General features: G+C 34.5%; 1 protein-coding gene across 2 annotated transcripts in view; it reads left to right on the top strand.

Moving 5' to 3' along the window:
- The window catches only part of ANKRD26 (ankyrin repeat domain 26), a 103,144-nt gene that overhangs the window by 59,047 nt on the left and 22,463 nt on the right, over positions 1 to 21,634 (top strand). The window contains exons 17-27 of one of the 2 annotated variants that reach the window (XM_022580328.2): positions 1,060 to 1,142; positions 2,285 to 3,397; positions 5,122 to 5,270; positions 7,572 to 7,742; positions 8,524 to 8,557; positions 8,841 to 8,982; positions 12,059 to 12,272; positions 14,140 to 14,323; positions 14,942 to 15,079; positions 17,913 to 18,869; positions 20,257 to 20,409. In XM_022580328.2, the coding sequence (XP_022436036.1) occupies positions 1,060 to 1,142; positions 2,285 to 3,397; positions 5,122 to 5,270; positions 7,572 to 7,742; positions 8,524 to 8,557; positions 8,841 to 8,982; positions 12,059 to 12,272; positions 14,140 to 14,323; positions 14,942 to 15,079; positions 17,913 to 18,869; positions 20,257 to 20,409 (3,338 nt within the window). The remainder of the gene's footprint in view (positions 1 to 1,059; positions 1,143 to 2,284; positions 3,398 to 5,121; positions 5,271 to 7,571; positions 7,743 to 8,523; positions 8,558 to 8,840; positions 8,983 to 12,058; positions 12,273 to 14,139; positions 14,324 to 14,941; positions 15,080 to 17,912; positions 18,870 to 20,256; positions 20,410 to 21,634) is intronic. The other variant, XM_089903842.1, reaches the window with a different exon arrangement.

Consider the following 21,634-nt stretch of genomic DNA (forward strand, 5'->3'; position numbering starts at 1 on the left):
TAGAATGACACGAGGCTTTCATAATCTAACTTCTACCTGACTCTCCCTCTCTAGCCCTTTCTGTCTGTCCTTTGCTCTGGAATTCTGAACTGCTGGTGATGCTCTCTCATCTATCCCTGTATTTTAGACAAATATTCACCCTGTTTTATGTATGCTTCTCTCCCTGTCTTGCTACAGCTTTCCATGCTCTCTCCCTTTCCTGTCCTCTATTCCCTTGAATCTGACTGACCTCACTGTGTAAGTCTCAGCTCAGGCATTATCTCTAGAAAAGCCATCCCTGACACCTTTTATCTACATTCTTCTTTAAACTGCAATGTTTAGTACTGAGCAGGAACTCAGTAAATAATTATTGAGTAAAATAAATAAAGACTGTGTATATAAAGATGATTTCAAGAGATTGTTCTCTACAGTCTAGGAGCAAAGAGGATAGTCGTGAAGAAATAATTTACAGTTCAGGTGATGAAGATACACTAGAAAAATCTATAAAGTACTAAGGTAGCTACTAGGAAAGAGATACCTATTTGGGGAAAGAGAACTGTAATCAAGGAGGACTTCACAAAGCAGGCTGGGTCTTAAAAGATGAAAAGAAATTTGTCAGAAGAGTAGAGGAAAGCATTTCAGATTAAGGAACTGATAAAAGCATGAAAAGTAACAGTAACTTTGGAAACCATGAATAACGTTGCAGTTGAAGCTTGGTGTGTTGTTAAATCGGTACTATTATGAAGTAGAGAACAGAGTATATTGTGACTTTATATGTTTGTCCTGTATTTTTAAATTTTGTTTGGTTTTTGATTGTTCTGTTCATTGATGTTTGGTGGATGAATTTGTAAATGAATCTTTGAGATGTTTGTGTGTCTGTAACATGGTGACATCTGGTATTTCCCAGATGGTTTGTTGAAGTTTTAGGTAATTAGAAGTATTTCTTAAAGAAGTAAATATTCAGCTAAAGATTAAGCTTAATTTAAATTGTCATTTGATAAATTTTTTAAAGTCTATTTTTATAAAGATTATGTCTTTTATCTAACTGTTCTAAATAGTTAATTTTAACTAAACATATAGATTTGTCAGCAGAACTAGACTTAGAAATAACATCGGAGGAAGCACAAGAAAGGCTTGATGGAAGTGAAAATAACCACTCACAGGTATGTAAAAATGTAAATGTAAATTTCTGGCTCAATATTGTTTTCTATGCTTTAACGACATAACAGAGTTCAAATGAAATTACCTTTCAAAATTAACCTCTTAGAATCAATAGATAACAATTTAATATTTAGTTTTTATAGTGCTTTAATTACAAAGCTTAAAATATTGTTAGAATCTATTATAATTTATAGTTAAACTTTGTCCTTGGAATTGAGGCAAAAAAATTTCCTGAATATTGTTTGCTTCTTCCTTACATGATAAAGAAGGTGATAATCAAATACTGAATTGTATGATTAAGCAGTTGAAATTATGAACAATATATCAATGATGGTCCATGAGTTAGATTCATGGAAGGAGAAATCATTCCCAGCTGTTCAAAATTTGCAGTTTCAAATTGCCAGTCACTAATGCCAAGATTAAAGATTTATTCTGTCTTGTGACCTCTATGTAATCGACCTAAGGATCTACATTCAGGGAGAGAAGGGGTCATACAATCAACCCAATTGCTTATTAAGGAATCAAACCTTCCAGAATTGGACCTTTGTTGTTAGGGTACAAACAATAACTTTCTAAATTATTTCATTTCAGGGTAGGAAACCAGTAAATATTATTAAACAATGTTTTATCCACTTTCATTAGTGGATATTAGAATAAAATATAACTGAATGAAAGCAGGTATTATATCAATATATAATACTATCATAGTATATAATTTGCATTAAAATTTAGGAATTTGTTCCTCTTTCTGATTGGTGTTAATTGATTTTGGCTCCTAGTAATTTAAGGTTTGTCTATTCTCCAGTTACTAGTCCTTAAAAAAAATCCTTATGTGCACATAGGGACTCTTAAGGTACGGTGAGGTGAAATATTTTTAAGTAAGGAAGCCTTTGTAACATTAAAAATCATCTCCTAATTCATTTTTGGTAGATTTAACATATATGAATTATTTAGTTCAAACAAACAGTGACAAAATTGGGTTTGTGAGTTCATGTTTTTCTCCTGTTTTAGGCTAAGGCAAGTTATTTTTCACTTCTTAGTTGTAATCCAGTGATTTGTGAGTAGCTAAACATAGATTAAGAAGTTTAACGGTTGAATTTTAATTATTCTCTAATTTTTCTTTGTCCATACTTGATTACTTAAGGATAAAGTTATTTTACAAACATGTACCCTGACAGAAAAGACATCTGAAAATCAAATGAAGCCAACTAATCTTCCGCTTTTGCATCTGCAAAAAATGCCTCAAGAACCAGAAATGAATAATGAATGTGATAGAGAGGACATATCTGTATGTTCAGGACTTCCTTGTGTACAAAAGTATGAGGAAATGTGGACCAAACCAGGCAAATTAGAGTGGAAAAATAACTTAAAACTCATCACAAATGAGTTAAAGCAGAAGTTTGGTGAAATTTTTGAAAAATACAAAATTACTGTTTGTCCTGAGGAAGAGCCACTACATGATACCCCTAAAGAAGGAGCAAACATAAAGGAAATACCTTCTAATTTGACAAATAATATACCTGACTGTGAGGCAAAAGATGCATTTGGAGTATCTGTCTCTCTAGCATTCCAAGCATTTCCTGAACAAAAAGAACCCAGTCTTGAAAATGTTTTTCCATCTTATTTAACCTCTGGGTACTGGGGACATGCTTGCCCATCATCTTCACAGCTTTATTTAAATGAAAATAAATTAGACTATGAAAGTGATAAACCAGACACTGAACATGTTTTTAACAAAAATGAGGAGAGTTTTTATAATGATACAAAAAATAAAAAAGTAAGGGACCCAGTAGTTACATTTGAAGTGCAAGAAGACCAAGAGTTTGATATGCAAATGGTACAAAATATGAACCAAAATAACACTAATTGGAAATTAGACACCGGATGTATACCTCAGTCTAGTGATCCCCAAAGACTTTTTGATTTATGGCTTGCCCGCTCCAATGAAATGAGACACATGATTCAAATAAAAAGTCGTGATATTTCTGCTGTTACAAATACTTATAAGAAAACCAAACCAATACAAGACTGGTTCCAGAAGCCATTGCTTGCAGATAATTGCAGTGCTAATAACTATAAAAGCATGGAACCTGAATTAGAAAATGGGAGTTCTTCTCCACCGAATAGTAACAGAACATCCAAAGTGTATCTAAATGAAGAATTACAGCAAGATATGCAAAGGTTTAAGAATGAGATAGGCATGTTACAAATACAGTTCCTGGCTTTGGAAAAAGAGAAAATTCAACTTCAAAAAGAGGTAGAGGTTCATTTGCTGCTACTTTGTTCTTTCTCTTTATCAATGATCTGATCCATTCTGATTTTCCACTTATTAATAAAATGGGGTCAGCTAAATAGGTAATTGTGTAGAAATAGATTACTTCTGCCATCTAAATAATAGGAAACTATTTTCATGGCTTTTGTTCCTTAATCAACCTTAAGTCTCTCTCTGTCAGTCTTTCACATGGACTGGGAAACTAATTTAGCTACATACCGTGTGACCTTCTGAGCCAGAATAAGCACAAAGGAAATTGCTTAAGAAATATAATCAGCTAGGGTTTGGAGGTTTTTAAAAATCTATTGGGTTTTAAATATAAATTACACTTCTATAGTATGGGAAGGAAGCAGTGACTGAAAGAAGGGACATAAACACGTATTCCTGCTAAACTAGTCTCTTTATTGTGCTTTAGTGTGTGCGATCTTCTCTGCTTTACTCAATCCCTTGGCACTTAGAATTCCAACATGGCCACTTCAAGATATTTTTAATAACAAATACATGTACTCCCACGTATTCTTTAATCACCACTCTCAGATGTTTCTGTTGAGTCAGACCTTTACATTATGTTGTTTAATAAAATGTGGTAAGTTTTGACATGTATGATTTTATCATATAGGTAATATAAACCCTCAGCAAAAAAATTCAGTATTTATCTCCAAAGGAGAAAACTGAGTTTTGACGTGCGGTGAGTTTTTTTTTCCTTCCAGTAATAGATTTTTTAATTTGTTTGTTTGCTCTTTTGTGTAAGAGGTGCATTGACTGAGTTTTAATGATAGACAAAAATCTGTAGATATTCTCCTTTAAAAGAAAAAGAGATGAGCCCTACCCCCAACTGAGGCATTAAATTACTTTGCCAAAGTCACACTTTTAACTTATCTGATTAATTTGATGAATTCATTTGGTAATTTATCAGATTCAGGGTTACAGAATTGTATCATCTCTTTTGGTGCCATGAAATGCTAGGAAATGCCACTTTAGGGGCTTTGGACAAATCATTGAACCTTTCTTGGTTTTATTCCCATTATTGGTAAATAGTGGGGCTAAAGTAGATAATTACTTCTATACCCTTAAGCTATAAAATTCCATGGTTATTGAATGTGAAATTGGGAGGCATTACTCATTTTCCAGAGTTCCACACTAACTAACAATTCATTAATTTCACTCTACTCCTGTTTTTTGGTAAACTTTGGTTCATATATTTTAGTGAACACCGTCACTTTTTTGATATTCCCAGGATCCAAATGGAAAAAGAATTGTAAAAGGCAGTGGGGGAAGAATAGCTTCAGTGCAGAAAGAAGAATGTTTACTTTTTGTTACTGAAGCACCAACGTGTCACATCCTCTAAATTTGGCTGTTTAATGCAAAATCCAGGCGGTAAAGACCGAAGAGGACAAATTTTGTGTCTTTGTCTCTTTATTTCTCTGTCTCTGCCATCAGACGGGGAAGAGTGGATGTGAATAGCTGCACAACATTAAAAAGCCCTTTTTGAAATTTTTAAAACTTTATTTCTTTTCCTCAAACAGAAAGAAGCAGAATTTACAAAAATTTCAGTGACTTGTAATTAAAAAAAATTAAAGTAAGCACAAAACTATTTTTATTGCTTAAAACCGGGGCAAACTCTGAGTCAAATAATTAATGAAAATGAAAAGGTCTTTATAATGAATAAGGTGATAACAGTTATATGTAGTGTCAAACTTTCATTAAAGGTTGAAGAAGAAAAGAATAAGCACAAAAGTAGTGAAATGGAAGTATCAGAAAACATATATGATGATGATAGTGGACTAATTCAACAGAGAAAGAGCAGAAAAACTAATAACCAACAGTTTCCTACCATGGAGAATGAAGATTCTGATAGGTAAGCCTATGTCAGTACTTAACAATAGATAATTGTTATTTTCCTATAAAACAAGTTCTCATTTGAGCTAATATTCATGATTAACAAATTTTATATTTTACTAGGGTTATAGTTATTTCTAATACTCTTGTCCTTTAGCCTTAATACTAGAGTTAATTGGTTAACACACCATCGTATTACAGTATTAGAGTATTCTGGATTTGACTGTATACTTACCTTTACCAGTGTGTTGTATATTTAAATATATTTTGTGTTACTAATTAGCGTCCTTTGATTAGAGCTTGAAGACTCCTTTCAGCATTTCTTGTGAGGCAGGTCTAGTGGTGATGACCTCCCTCAGCTTTGCTTTGTTTGGGAAAGTCTTTATCTTTCCTTCATTTCTGAAAGACAACTTTTCTGGATAGAGTGTTCTTGGTTGGCAGTTTTTTTCTTTTAGCACTTTGAATATGTCATCCTACTCTCTTGAAATCCGTTGATAGACTTATGGGGATTCCCTTATAATTTACAAGCCTCTTTACTTTTGCTGCTTTTAAGACTCTCTCTTTGTCTTTGAGTTTTGACAGTTTTGTTATAATGTCTCCTGGTGAGGATTTCTTTAAGTTGAGTTTGTTTGGTGACCTATAAGCTTTAGGAACTTGGATATCCAAATCTCTCCCCAGGTTTAGGAAGTTCTCAACCATTTTTTCTTTAAATAAGCTTTCTGCCACCTTCTCCCTATCTTCTCTTTCTGGAACTGCAACGATTTATGAATTATTTCTTTTGATAGTATCTGGTAATTCATGTAGGCTTTCTTCCCACTTTTTCATTCTTTTTTCCTTTATTCTTCTCTGATTGGATTATTTCAAAGCTCCTATCTCTTAACTCACAGATTCTTTCTTCTGTTTGATCCATTCTGCTGTCAGTGTTCTTTATTGCATTTTTCCTTTCATTCATTGTATTCTTCAGCTCCAAAATTTCCATTTGGTTCTTTTTTATTATTTCTATCTCTTTGTTAAACTCCTCATCTTGTTTCTGTATTACTTTCCTGATTTTGTTGGGTTGTGTTTCTGTGTTTTCTTGTAGCTCACTGAGTTTCCTTAAAACTACTATTTTGAATTCTCTATCAGGTAGATTGCAGATCTCCATGTCTTTGGGATTTGTTACTGGAAAATTATTGTGATCTTTTGGTAGCGTCATGTTTTCTTGATTTTTTTTTATGTTACTTGAAGTTTTGCATTGCTGTCTTTGCATTTGAAGTAGCAGTCACCTCTTCCAGTCTTTAATAACTGCCCTCTCCAGTGTACCCCAACTTGCATTTTTTTGTTCCAGTGGTATGCTGGCACTTCTCTGCTGGAAACCTGGATTTCCACAAAGGCTCTCTCGTCTGTGGGTGATTGTCTAAGACAGTGTTTTCCAGGGGTTCCCTGGACGTTGCTAAGAGTGGCTGGAGCCAGTTCATGGACCATGCAGGGTCCACAGCAGGGATGTGGTCTGTATGTCTGTTACCACTTGGGTGGGCAGGACTCTTCCCAGGTCCCTTGGTTTATGGTGCTGGATCCTGCAATTCCCACAAAGCCACTTTTGTCCATGGATAGATGCCAAACTGTTGCTGGTGGTGGAGGGATACTATGAGGTACCTATTTTTCAGCCCTGATGCTGACGTGACCCCAACATGTGGGTGTTTAAAAGTAAATTTTCCCCCCAAGATATTTCCTTGAGTTCTTCTTTCATGTTATATGTACCTCATGTTATTTTTAAAAATCATGTAAATTAAACATTATATATCAAAACAAAACAATATAGTAGAAATCTAATTATTACTCCCATGTCTAAGAATCATTGCTTTTAGGCAGTGAACTTCAGCTTTTCAGTGTAGCACTTGAGGTTCTTCAGAATGTCTTTCCAGACTCATCTCTCTGCTTCCTTCCATGTATTTTGTACTTTTCCTTCCAAGTTCCTAGGAAACACCTAGACGCCATGTGCCTGATCTTTGTGCTCACATTCTAATCAAGTAGAATGATTTTCTCCATTTTCTTTTCCTCATGACCTCCTGTTTACTTAACCTCTTCTGTAAAGCTTTCCTATGTTCACTTATAACTTTCATATGTCAACTCTTACATATCATGTTGTATCATAATTGTGTATCTGTCTTTGAAGCAAGAATTTGTATTTGCTTGCATATGGTTGGTACTTCATAACTGTTTTGTGAACTAATAAATGACTTATGATGGGTAAGAGTTGGAATTTTTTTAAAAATTGGTTCTTTATTCTTTATCAGTAGAATTATTAGAAAACATTGGCTTTTTTATGGATTTTTTAAAGTAGCGGTCCTGGCGTGCATATGAAGGAAGTAAAGAAAAATGAAAATGAAAAATGGACATCAAAAGAATGTGTGATTACACCAATGTTTGAGAAGGCTGATTCACTGATCGGTGGTCTGCTACACATGAATGATGACAGCAGTTTAAGTGAAGTAGATCAGGATGATGGCAGGTAAAATCTACAAATTCTTTATTTTTAGGTCAAGAAATATTAGCACTGAATACTTTTTCTGGAAATAGAACAGCATAATATAGTGTACAGGCCACGACAAGAGAATTCTCAACTATACCAGATGAACGCTGCTGAAAGGTTAAGATGAGGACGAGTGGCTTTGACCAGAAGTAGTTTCAATAAATATTCCCCATGGAAGTTGGACTGTAGTGAATAAGTATAAACGGCTCCTTAGGGAATACTTACTGGGAAAGGCAATAGAGAACTGGATGGTAACTGAAGAGGAATGTGGAGTTCAAGGGAGTTTCCTTTTTCTTTTTATGTTAAGATGGGAGTTTTTAGAGTATGTTTGTATGCTGTTGGAAATGAGCCAGTAGAGGATGCATTTATTCCGTTTAATCTTGTTTGCATGTCCAATATTAGAAAGCTTATTGATTGTATTACATTATCTTTAAAATATTATAGTAAATAATTGTACATAATACTTCTATTCACGTATAGTTTTATGGTAAGGGCTTGTTCATTGATTTTGAAGTGTAATATTCTTATATAATTGAATATGCAGATGCGTACTTAAAAATTATTCTATCATACATAGATTTTTAAAAATTATATAATCATAAATTTACAAACATTTAGTCCATACTGAATAGGATTTAATAGGAATTAATTTAATAGGAATTACCGATGCAAAGATTTTATGTAAAAAACAATAGGTTTAGGTATTCTTTGTATTTTAAGTATTTAATGTTTGCCTGAAAAGAATCGTTTGTTTTTTTAGGGCTACAAAGGAAACATCTAACGAAAAGAACAAGGTAGAGTAAAAAATTAATTATAAAAAATATTATCCTGTAGTAAAAAATTACTTTGTAAAAGGTATAGTGGAAAAATAAAAAATCTTCCTTTGTTGTAGAGACATTTACTTTGAAAAAATAATTTAGAAACACTGTTGATAAAATTATCCCTTTGATAAAAATCTGTTCTTTTAAAAAGTATCTGTGTTTTTGCTTTAATAAAGAGATATTTATCATCTCTGTACACTTAGTATATTTTATAAATATTTTGGGGACATTGTGAAATAGTATTTTTTATTTGTAGGTCAAAGAGCAAATTGATTCTATGGATGACCTTGATGACTTAACTCAGTCATCTGAAACAGCTTTTGAGGATTGCCAGATGCTTTACTCTAATTATAAGAATCCCATGTTGCTAATTGAACAACTTGGCATGGAGTGTAAAGGTAGGACCATGGTATAAATATAAAGCCTTTTTGTGTATACTGTTGTAATATTTGGTAGAATTCACCAGTGTAGCCTCTTGGGCCTGGAATTTTCTTTGTGGGAAGGTCTTTAACTAGGACTTTAGTTTCTTTTTTAGATATAGGGCTACTTAGTTTATTTGTTCTTTCTTGATTGAGCTTTGGTAATTTCCCTCTCTCAAGGAATTTACCCACTTCATCTGAGTTGCCAAATTTATTTACATAATGTTCATAATATTACTGTCAGTCTTTTAATATCTATAGAATCTGTAGTAATTTCTCATTACTTATTTCTGTGAAATTGGTAATTTGTGCCTTCTCTCTCTTTTTTTTTTTTTCATTATCAGCCTGGCTAGAGGTTTATCACTTTTATTCATCTTCTGAATATATTTGGTTTCACTGATTTTTAAAATATTTATTTATTTATTTTTGGCTCTGTTGGGTCTTCGTTGCTGTGTGCAGGCTTTCTCTAGTTGTGGCGAGCGGGGGCTACTCTTCGTTCAGTATGCAGGCTTCTCATTGCTGTGGCTTCTTTTGTTGTGGAGCATGGGTTCTAGGTGCGTGGGCTTCAGTAGTTGTGGCATGCGGGCTCAGTAGTTGTGGCTTGCGGGCACTAGAATGCAGGCTCAGTAGTTTTGGCACACAGGCCTAGTTGCTCTGAGGCATGTGGGATCTTCCCAGACCGGGGATCAACCCCATGTCCCTTGCATTGGCAGGTGGATTCTTAACCATTGTGCCACCAGGGGAGTCCCTCATTGATTTTTCCATGTCTTTTTTGTTTTGTTTGTTTTGTTTTTTCTCATTGATTTTTTCTTTGATGTTTTTTATTTCCTTTCTTCTGCTTGCTTTGGGTTTACTTTGCTCTTTTTTTAAAAATATTTATTTATTTATTTATTTAATTTTATTTTTGGCTGCGTTGGGTCTTAGTTGCGGCACGTGGGATCTTTCGTTGCAGCGTGTGGGCTTCTCTCTCTAGTTGTGACGTGTGGGCTCAGTATTTGTGACACTCCAGATGGGGTGTGGGCTCCAGCGTGTGTGGGCTCTGTAGTTGCGGCATGCTGACTCTCTAGTTGTGGCTTGCGTGTTCAGTAGTTGCAGCGGGCTGGCTTAGTTGCCCCATGGCATGTGGGGTTTTAGTTCCCCGACCAGGAATCGAACCCACGTCCCCTGGATTGGAAAGCAGATCCTTAACCACTGAACCATCAGGGAAGTCCCCTAATTTTCTCTTTTTCTGGATTTTTATGTTGGAAGCCAAGGTCATTGATTTGAGACCTTCTTTTCTAATATAGACATTCAGTGCTATAAATTTTCATGCAAGTAAGCAGTATTCCACAAATTGTAATATATTATGTTTTCATTTTTATTCAGTTCAAAATACTTTGTAATTCCTCTTTTCATTACCTCTTTAATCCAAGGGTTATTTAGATGTGTGTTATTTAGTTTTCAAATATTGGAGTATTTTCCAGAAATATTTTTGTTCTTGATTTCCAGTTTGATTGCTTTGTGGTCAGAGAACATACTTTGTATGACTTAAATCCTTTTGACTTACTCCTTTTTTATAACCCAGAATACAGTCTTTTTTTGGTAAGTGTTCCATGGCTACTTGAAAAGTATGGTGGTGTTCAAGTCTACAGTATCCTTGCTGATTTTCTGCCTGCTCTTTCTATCACTTATTCATTGAGGGGTGTTGAAATCTCAGACTGTAATTGTGGATTTGTCTATTTTTCTTTGCAGTTCTCTCAAGTTTTGCTTCATATATTTTGAAGTTATTAGGCACATAAACGTTTAGGGTTGTTATGCTTCTTATTAATTGACACTCATCATTATGAATGACCTTGTTTATTGCTGATAATGTTTTTTGCTCTGAAGTCTACTTTGTTTGGTATTAATATAGCCAGTCTAGCTTAGCTTTGTTTTGTCACATGTTAGTGTGGTATATCTTTTTTGTTTGTTTGTTTGTTTGTTTGTTGTGTGGTATATCTTATTTCTAACCTTATTACAAATTTATGTCTGTGTGTTTAAAGTGCATTTCTTGTAGGTGGCATACAGTTGGGTCTCGCTTTTTGATCCAGTCTGACAATCTGCTTTTTCTTAAAAATTAATTAATTTATTTATTTTTGGCTGCGTTGGGTCTTCATTGCTGCACATGGGCTTTCTCTAGTTACGGCGAGTGGGGGCTACTCTTCATTGTGGTGCTCAGGCTTCTCATTGCGGTGGCTTCTCTTGCTGTGGAGCACAGGCTGTAGGCCCATGGGCTTCAGTAATTGTGGCATGTGGGCTCAGTAGTTGTGGTGCATGGGTTTAGTTACTCCATGACATGTGGGAGGACCAGGGCTCGAACCTGTGTCCCCTGCGTTGGCAGGTGGATTCTTGACCACTGCGCCACCAGTGAAGTCCCTGACAATCTGCTTTTTAATTGAGGTTTTCAGACCATTTTCACTTAATGTGATTATTGATACAGTAGGTTTGAATCTGTCATTATGCTGTTTGATTTCTGTTTATCCCATCTGTTCTTTGTTCCCCGCTTCTTTTTCTGCCGTCTTTTAGATTAATCGAGTAATTTTTATGATGTAGTTTTATTTCTTTTTTGTTTTTTTGGTTTATTAACTGTAACTCTTTTGTTTCACTATTTTAGTGGTTGCTTTAGGGTTTACAGTATTTTACTTAGGGTTATCACAGTCCACCTTCAAGTAATATTGTACCACATCATATATAGGATAAGAATATTACAAAATAGTTTACTTCCACTTCTTCTCTCCTTGCCAGATCCTCCTGGATCTGTGAGATTGTAGTTTTCATTAAGTTTAGAAAGTTGTTGGCCATTCTTTTCTTCAAATATTTTTTTTCTGTCTCTTTCCTCCACCTCTTTGGGGCATTGTATATTTAACCACTTGAATTCCTGGTCAGGGAATTAAGATCCCGTATGCTGTGCGGCATGGCCAAAAAAAAAAAAATGTATTTGTTCAATGTATGGATGAGTGAAGGTGAAAATGCACAGTGCTTTATACACAAAAATTACTCATATTTTATTTCTATCTTTGTTTTCTTCCTAATGCAGATTCTGTTAGCTTATTGAAAATTCAGGATGCAGTTCTTTCATATGAAAGATTAATAGAACTTAAAAAAAATCACTGTGAACTACTTACAGGAAAAAATAAAAAACTGGAAAGTAAGGTTAGTGGGCTACAAAAGGAGCTATCAGAAACAAAAGAAATGAAATCACAGTTAGAGCATCAAAAAGTGGAGTGGGAACAAGAGCTCTGCAGCTTGAGGTATTGAACATCTTGGTTTTAAAGAAATATTTGAACTGTTTTTATTTACTGTAATACTACAGATGTGTATTTACTTTAATACTATGGGAAGTTTTATAATTGCTAACTTACCTGCTGGGATTTTACAGGGGAGAAAACTTCATTAGTATTGTGGAGTGTGAAATTCTTGGAAATAATATAGCAAGTTCTTAACAGTGGATACTTCTACTAATAATTTAGTGTATATATTTCCAAATCATCATTTTCATGGCCATACAGAAGTCCTCCATATGAAGCCTCATTTTTTTTGTAATCTCTCTTTTTTAAAAAATTTTATTTATTTTTTTTATACAGCAGGTTCTTATTAGTTATCCATTTTATACATATTAGTGTATACATGTCAATCCCAAGCTCCCAGTTCATCCCACACCCCTGCTTTCCCCCCTTGGTGTCCATATGTTTGTTCTCTACATCTGTGTCTCTATTTCTGCCTTGCAAACCAGTTCACCTGTACCATTTTTCTAGATTCCACATATATGTGTTAATATACGATATTTGTTTTTCTCTTTCTGACTTACTTCACTCTGTATGACAGACTTTAGATCCATCCACGTCACAACAAATGACCCAATTTCGTTCCTTTTTATGGCTGAGTAATATTCCATTGTATATATGTGCCACATCTTCTTTATCCATTCGTCTGTCGATGGGCATTTACGTTGCTTCCATGACCTGGCTATTGTAAATAGTGCTGCAATGAACATTGGGGTGCTTGTGTCTTTTTGAATTATAGTCATTATTTTTTTAACAAATTGAATTTCAGTTGTTTTTCATTTTTCTGTATTATATTTAATGCTACTAGGAACGTCTCTTCTATAAATTCATTTCTACATTTATGATTATTTATTTTGAATAAATTCTTTAATATTGTGTTATTTGGTTAAAGTATGAGAACTTTTAAAAAAGGTCTTTGATCCATGTTTCTAAATTGTTCTCCAGAAAGTTTATATTACTTTACACTCCCACCCACAGAAGTATGAAATGGCCATTTTTCTCAAAACAAAATTAAAAAAAAAATTTATGCAGTTTTATTCTTAACATATGCATGGATGAAATAAAAGGTAAAAATGGAAGGTGATTACTGATTAGTTTATTCAATATCTCTTTCATACAGAGATAAAATTAGTTCAAAGGTTTGTGCTGAAAGCACAAAATACTCTCTATTGTTTAATTAATTAATATGGATCCTGCCTTACGGGATTTAAAATGATTTATTAAATAGATAATAATCAACAAGTTGAAAATGTTGCAAAAGAAGAAACATAAAAAGTGTGGGGCAACAGATATTAGATTCCCTAGCCTAGTCTTGGATTACAGTGTCTGAAGATATATGTTCTGTAAAAGACATCTGCAGATTTTATCTGGCACTGTAAGTCATTTAGGGGTAACTGCAGTATTTTATGAAGTTGAAATTTTATTTCTAGTCAACTTATAAACTTGTTTCTAAACAACAGCTTCTCTTTTTAATTAGTAACTAAATTATCTGTCCTAAAGGAGGAGTAATTATGACTGTGGAAAACAGGGTAATTTTCGACCTCACTTCACTGAATAATTTCAAAATTTCTTTCCTACACTATTCACCAGAGTTACTCTGGACTAAAACTTACTTAAGTGGCAGAATGTTTTTTCATTGCTACCTTTCAAGTATATATATCTTTATGAAGAGATTGAAGTGAGGAATTAAAAATATGAGACCTAGAAAGGAAAACAAAACTGGAGAACAGAAATTTCATTAGGATAGTAAATCAGCGGGTGAAGAGCCAGATCATAAAATGAACTTTTTATTTCCTAACAAAACACATTTTAAGGTAAACATATTTAACTGCAGATTCACCCTAAAACAAGAAGAAGAGAAGAGAAGAAATGCTGACATGTTATATGAAAAAATTAGGGAGCAGTTAAGAAGAAAAGAAGAGCAATACAGTAAAGAAGTTGAAATGAAACAACAACTTGAACTCAATCTCAGAGCACTAGACACGGAACTGAGGACTGTGAGAAATAATCTGAATCAGGTAAGTTAATCTTTGGTGAAAATTTCAAATTTCCAACAGTATTTCATCAGTATTATTTGTAATATCTCTTTGATTTAATATATATTATTTAGGTTTAAAACAAATAAAAAGTGTTATCTCATCCTAAATATGAACTATGACATTTTTAGCTTAAATTATTAATTTCTTGCCATTCTTAGCTTCTAATTCATGCTCTGTGTATGTTTTCTGAATGGAGGAATGGAAGGTAAATTGAGCTTAATGATTAACATAAGGATTGGCATTTTTGGTCCATTCGAAAGTAATATTCTTAATTCCAATCCATGTGTTAATTTTGGCTTTTTTATGTTAAAATACAGGCTAAATTGCCTTGAGACTGTGATGGAACTAGTTAAATGCTTTGTAAAAAGATTTTCTTTCACAATACTATATCTCCCTGTATTTTTGCTCTGTGATAAGTTTAGCAGTCATTTAAATTAAAATCTTAAGTTATTCATGTGGGATAAAGATCCTTGTGTTTATATAAAAAGGCTACTTCCTTGTAACAGTTTTTTGTTTTTTTTTAAATTCTGCTCTTAAGCTTTTGACTTTTTTTTTTTAATGGTATGAGACCAAAAACCTCATGAAATGTGTCTCCAGGTTGTAGAAGAGCGAAATGACACTCAGAGGCAGCTTTCTCGAGAGCGGAATGCCAGAATTTTACAAGATGGAATCCTGACCAATCACCTTGCCAAACAAAAGGAGATAGAAATGACTAATAAGGAAATGAATTCTGAGGTATTTTCTTTAATCATTTTCAAATATTTGTGTGTATGTATCTGTATATGTATATATATATATATATATATATATTTTTTTTTTTTTTTTTTTTTTTTGCGGTACACGGGCCTCTCACTGTTGTGGCCTCTCCCGTCGTGGAGCACAGGCTCTGGACGCACAGGCTCAGCGGCCATGGCTCACGGGCCCAGCCGCTCCGCGGCATGTGGGATCCTCCCGGACCGGGGAACGAACCTGTGTCCCCTGCATCGGCAGGTGGACTCTCAACCACTGCGCCACCAGGGAAGCCCTATGTATATATTTTAAAAACCAATACTATACATCACAGACAGTATAGAGGATATTTTAAAACCTATTTAAGTATATTTGGGGGGGGTGACGTTTCTCGTCCATTGGATATTTAATATTTTTAATTCAAACATAATTGAATTATCTTTAATTAAATTTAATTCAAGTAGTATTTTTAATTCAAATCCATTTGTCTGCAACAGTCAAGCAGTGACATACAATAGCCTCATCCAAGGAGAGGCTTTTAATATTTTCCATAGGAACTGATGAACTTTTCATAATCTCAAAACTATTGCTACCATCTAGAAAAGTCTGCACCCTGATGGTGGTTTAGGCAGGGAAGACCACGTGTGCTCCACCATCGACCACACTACCCAACCAAATCCCAGCACTGAATACGATCTTGCCCTCTGCTTTGGAGTGAACATGTCAATCACTATGCACCTCATCATTTTCAGTGTCTAAATCAGAGTCTGTTCTTGGTTTCACTGTCATTTCTTTAACCAGTACCCCATCAATGACATTTTTACATCATTTACAATTTTTCAGTATTGTAAAAGCTGCAACATTAGTTGTAAAAACTTTTTTTTTTTTTTTGCGGTACGCGGGCCTCTCACTGTTGTGGCCTCTCCCGTTGTGGAGCACAGGCTCCGGACGCGCAGGCTTAGCGGCCGTGGCTCACGGGCCCAGCCGCTCCGCGGCATGTGGGATCTTCCCGGACCGGGGCACAAACCCGTGTCCCCTGCATCGGCAGGTGGACTCTCAACCACTGCGCCACCAGGGAAGCCCGTAAAAACATTTTTGAGCACTTAAAAAAATTATTTCCTCAGAATAAACTTATAAAATACCAAAAAAAAAAAGAAAACCCCAAAACAAACAAACAAAACAACATTATGGTTTTTGGCAGTGATTTCAGTTCCTTGATAGATTAATAGAGAGGTTAGTTTATCCCTTCCACTGATGGTAAGGAGGAAAGGTATAGCCAGTTCAGAGACCGTCTTTTGGATGTCATTCTTCTACTTGTGAGAAAATTAACACTTTGCTCCATGTAGTGTCCTATTTCAGTACAAGGAACTTTTGAAAATAGTGATAGATATGCCATAATATTTATTTAGTGATAATTTATTGATACGTATTTTATTTTTAGTGAAACAGTTCACTGTATTTCCCCCTACCTTACTATTTTAAGCATTATGAAGAGAGAATAAAAGTGATTGCAGCAGCGAATAATCTCATGATTTTCTAAGATCTCTATAAATTTTACCTTATTTACCACTAGTGTATGCACCATTAGTGAAATATAAGGCCCATTTCATATTTATATGTTTGTACTAGACAACTAGCTGTGGTTTGGTGTAAGGGGACTCATAGTAAAGTCAGAAGACCTGGAGAAAAGCCTGCAGCTTGCTTGTATTTTTGACTTCCTCATTTCCAGGACTGTCATAGCTAAATGAGTTAATTGACATTTGTAGAAGTGCTTATTTAGTACAGTTATCAGTAGATGTAATTCTTGTAACTGACTGTAAAAATATTAGAAACATAGAATATTTATGGAATATTCTCAGGACTATACAAATATTAGAAACGTAGAATATTTATGGAGTATTCTCAGGAAAAAAATTTTTTAGGAAATTTAATCTGTCGAAATATATACAGAGCTAAGGCTTTTACTATGGGGTAGCTGTATAGGTTAGATAGCAGATGTAATTTTTTTTAAGCTAGCGGGTGGTATTTTATTTTATTTTTTATTGAAGTATAGTTGATTTACAATATTGTGTTAGTTTCAGGTATACAGCACAGTGATTCAGTTTTATATATATATATACCTTTATAGATTCTTTTTCCAAATATTGAGTGTAGTTCCCTGTGCTACACAGTAGGTCATTGTTGGTTATCTGTTTTTTATATAGTAGTGTGTATATATTAATCCCAACCTCCTAATGAATCCCTCCCCCTCTTTCCCCTTTAGTAACCGTAAGTTTTTGTTCTATGTCTGTGAGTCTCTTTCTGTTTTGTAAATAAGTTCATTTGTATCATTTTTTTTAGATTACTCATATAATGATATCATATATTTCTCTTTCTCTGTCTGGCTTACTTCACTTAGTATGATAGTCTCTAGGTCCATCCATGTTGCTGCAAATGGCATTATTTCATTCTTTTTTATGGCTGAGTAGTATTCCATTGTATAAATATATCACATCAGATGCAATTTTTAAGTGTAGTCAGATTTATTAATCTTTTATTTTAAGCCTTCTGGGTTTGTTATAATTTAGAGAAAGGCCTTTCCAATTCTGAGCCTCTTAAGAATTCTCTTGTGGTTTCTTTTTTGCTTTCGTGGATTCATTGTCTTTAATTAAATTTTTGAACTTTTGAAGATTTCTGCTTGTAAGAAGTCTGAGGTTTGTATCCAACCTTATTTTTTCCAGTTGGATATCCACTTATTGCAGCCTTTTCATTGTATAAACATATAGGTTAGTCTTTCAGAGGAAATCATGAAATGTCAATTTATTGAGTACTAGCTAAAAATCTCCTTTGTTTCACTTAGGTGTCCGATAGTCCTGAAAAAGAAAAAGATCTGTTACATAAAAACCACATGTTGCAGGATGAAGTTGCCATGCTAAGACTTGAAATAGACACAATAAAATGTCAGAACCAGGAAAAGGAAAAGAAATATTTTGAGGACATTGAAATTGTAAAAGAAAAGAATGATGATCTTCAAAAGACAATAAAACTGAATGAGGAAATATTAACAAAGACAACATTCCAATATACTGGACAACTTAATGTTCTGACAGCTGAGAATACAATGCTAAACTCTAAGCTGGAGAATGAAAAACAAAGCAAAGAAAGACTGGAAACAGAAGTGGAATCCTACCGTTCTAGACTGGCTACCGCCATACATGATCACCATCAAAGTCAGACATCAAAAAGAGACCTGGAACTTGCCTTCCAGAGAGCAAGAGATGAGTGGTTACGCTTGCAGGACAAAATGAATTTTGATGTGTCTAACCTGAACGATAACAATGAGATGCTTTCCCAGCAACTTTCTAAAGCTGAAAGTAAATTCAATAGCCTAGAAACCAAGCTCCATCACACGAGGGATGCTCTCAGAGAAAAGACTTTGATGTTAGAGCGTGTACAGAGAGACCTAAGCCAAGCACAGTGTCAAAAGAAGGAAATTGAACACATGTATCAAAGCGAACAAGGCAAAGTGAATAAATACATTGGAAAGCAGGAATCCTTAGAAGAGAGATTATCTCAACTCCAGAGTGAAAACATGTTGCTCAGACAGCAACTGGATGATGCGCAAAACAAAGCCGACAGTAAAGAGAAGACAGTAATTAACATCCAAGACCAGTTTCAGGATATTGTGAAAAAACTTCACGCTGAAAGTGAAAAACAAGGTCTGATGCTGGAGGAAAGAAACAAGGAGTTAATCAATGAATGTAATCATTTAAAAGAGAGAATGTATCAGTATGAAAATGAGAAAACAGAAAGGGAAGTAAGTATCCAAGAAGAGAAATAATTCTCAGACTTCCTGAAAGAAAATTCAAAGTGATTTTGATTATGGCTAAATGTTGAATCTAGTTGAATATAAAAAATATATAGACTATAAATCTATAGACTGTAAATCAGCCTAAAAGCATACCTTGTATCCAGCAAATAAAGAATTAGACCTGAGAGGTGCTTTACTTTGAGTAGAGACATTGTGTCACCTATGAAATTTTAAGAGATTAAGTTATAACTTGTTAATGGGTATAGACAGGTATTAGTAATTTACTCTTCTACTGCTAAGATAATAATTTTAATCTTTATGTCACATTTTAGTATCATGATGAAGGAGATAAATGAAACGCTCAGATCTAAACTGAATTATTTTGAAATTAAGATTCAGTTGTGTGTATTACCTTGACAGTCAATTCCAGATTTCCCAGATGAACTGATGTGTTGATGCCATATCTCATAGTACTTTTCCTTCAGTAGCTTGTCATAACTTTTTAGTTGATATAATTTTATTTTTATTCATGTCAATTTGAATTAATTTGGGAAATAGTTCAGCCTCAAACCATGTATTCTTATGACCTCTCAACTCTTTAAAGGCATCTACTTTTCATTAAATCATAATTTGGGATTAAAGTAGTGAGCTTTAGCAAAACTATACTTGATTTAATCTTCCCACTTCTATTTATAATTTACTTGGAACATTTTTACAAATAATTTGCTCATAATTCTCATTTCAAGGCTCAGTTACTATCATTTGGATATAAATTTGTCCAATACAAAGAGAATTGTAGCTCTCTGTGACTTATTAATTTGACATTGGACTCCCATTTTCAGACTAGTGAGGGGTGGCAGATTCATGAGTAGCAGGAATAGAGTGGGGGACAGGGTCATAGGGGCTGCCATCGGGAGGCAGAGGGAGGCCCTGAAGGTCTCATTTTAATTCTAGGAATTAAAATGGGAATGACCTCATTTTAATTCTGAGATAGGAATCTATTGAGCACTGGATTGAATATGTGAGGATCTCTGAAGTTAATGGAAGCCTCCAGTAGAGAAGAGGGAAGATGTTCCCACCACTCGTCCCACCTACACACCCATTTCTTTCTGACACTTGAGGAGGTCCTCAAGCTCTGCAAATTGATCGGGAAGGGCAGGGAGTGGATAGCGGGACTGAATCCATTGTCTAAGTAACTTAATAGCGATAAGGCCAGAGGGTAACACCTTCTGTGTCTTAAACCAAATTCAGTGAGCAGGAAGGTGCACATACGAGAAGAAGGAGACAAATTGATGTCTCTGGTGATAGTTTTCAAAGTACATATGTTGGAGTTATCTATTATTAACATAATAATAAGGTAGTTTATAAAATCAGTGACAGAGTATCTTATTAGGCACTTGTGAGACAACTTCAACAAGAATTGGCTGATACCCTAAAAAAGCAATCTATGTCAGAGGCTTCACTGGAGGTCACGTCACGTTATCGTACTAATTTAGAAGATGAGGCACAGGATTTAAAGAAAAAATTACGTCAAGTCACCAGTCAGGTATGTATGAAATTTAACGTGTCAATACTTAATGTATAGGATAAAGTGTTTTAGGACACTAATTTTCTTGGACGGCTTTCTTTTGTATTTTCGTTACAAGTAAATTTATTACAATTTTGTTATCTTTATATTGCACTTGTTTCTTAAACTCTGACTTTCATTCTGCCGTTTGCATTATATATTTTTTCTTACAATGTTTATTTACCCTTAGGAAAGTTGAGAATTGTGCATGATTCCTCACAGAAGTTGACAGACTTTTTTTCTATTAAACAGTATTTTTTAGTGATATCTCTACTACCATGATGAAGCAAGCCAGATAAAATCAGAGGATAATGTTTAATGGAATGTTCCATAAAATTGTCATTTTTCATCTTCACTTTCGTGAATGGATATAGTATCTGTGGATATTTATTTCATGGATTTCAGAATAACTTGTGCAGAAAGGTCATTATACAAACCAGTTGAAGTTAGGCATTGCCTTCATTTTCTTTTCATTTTAGATATATTGTAGAAGCGTAGAGATACTCAGATCGTGTATAGTATGTACACCCAAAATAGAAAATTATATAGATCCTGCCATTGTATTTTTAAGAAAACTATTGAGATAATTCACATATCGTATAATTCACCCATTTAAAATGTGTAGTTGAATCTCTCCTTGTATATTCAGAGAGTCGTGCACTTGGCACCACAGTCAATTATAGAGCATCTCCATCACCCCCAAAGGAAAACCCTGCATCCCTTAGCCATCACCCATGGCCCCCATCTCCCTCAGCCCCAGCAACCACCAGTCTAATCTCTGTCTATGTAGACGTGCCTGTTCTGGGTATTTCATATAAATGGACTCACACAGTATGTGGTCCTTTGTGATTAGCTTTTCTCATTTGACGTAACATTTTCGAGGTTCATCCATGTTATAGCGCATATCAGTACTTCCATTTCTGTTTATTGTCGAACAGCATGTTATGTGGCTAAGCCATTCATCCATTCATCAGTTGATGGGCCTTTGGGTTATTTCCACCTTTGGGCTGTTAATAATGCTGCTGTGAACATTCATTTACAAGTTATTGTGTGGACATAATTTTTATCTCCCTGCTGTTGGATTTTATCCTCTGGGTTAATTGGCTGATTTCACCTTTTCTTGGCCTTTACTCATGCTGTCCTTTCTGTCTTTACAGTTTCTTTTCCTCCTGCCTAATCTTCCATTTATTCAGACCTGGCCCCC

The sequence above is a fragment of the Delphinapterus leucas genome, chromosome 2 (assembly GCF_059928025.1).
Source record: "Delphinapterus leucas isolate spDelLeu-1000000601 "Yukka" chromosome 2, BTC_Dleu_Yukka2, whole genome shotgun sequence".
In the NCBI taxonomy this organism is placed as follows: domain Eukaryota; kingdom Metazoa; phylum Chordata; class Mammalia; order Artiodactyla; family Monodontidae; genus Delphinapterus; species Delphinapterus leucas.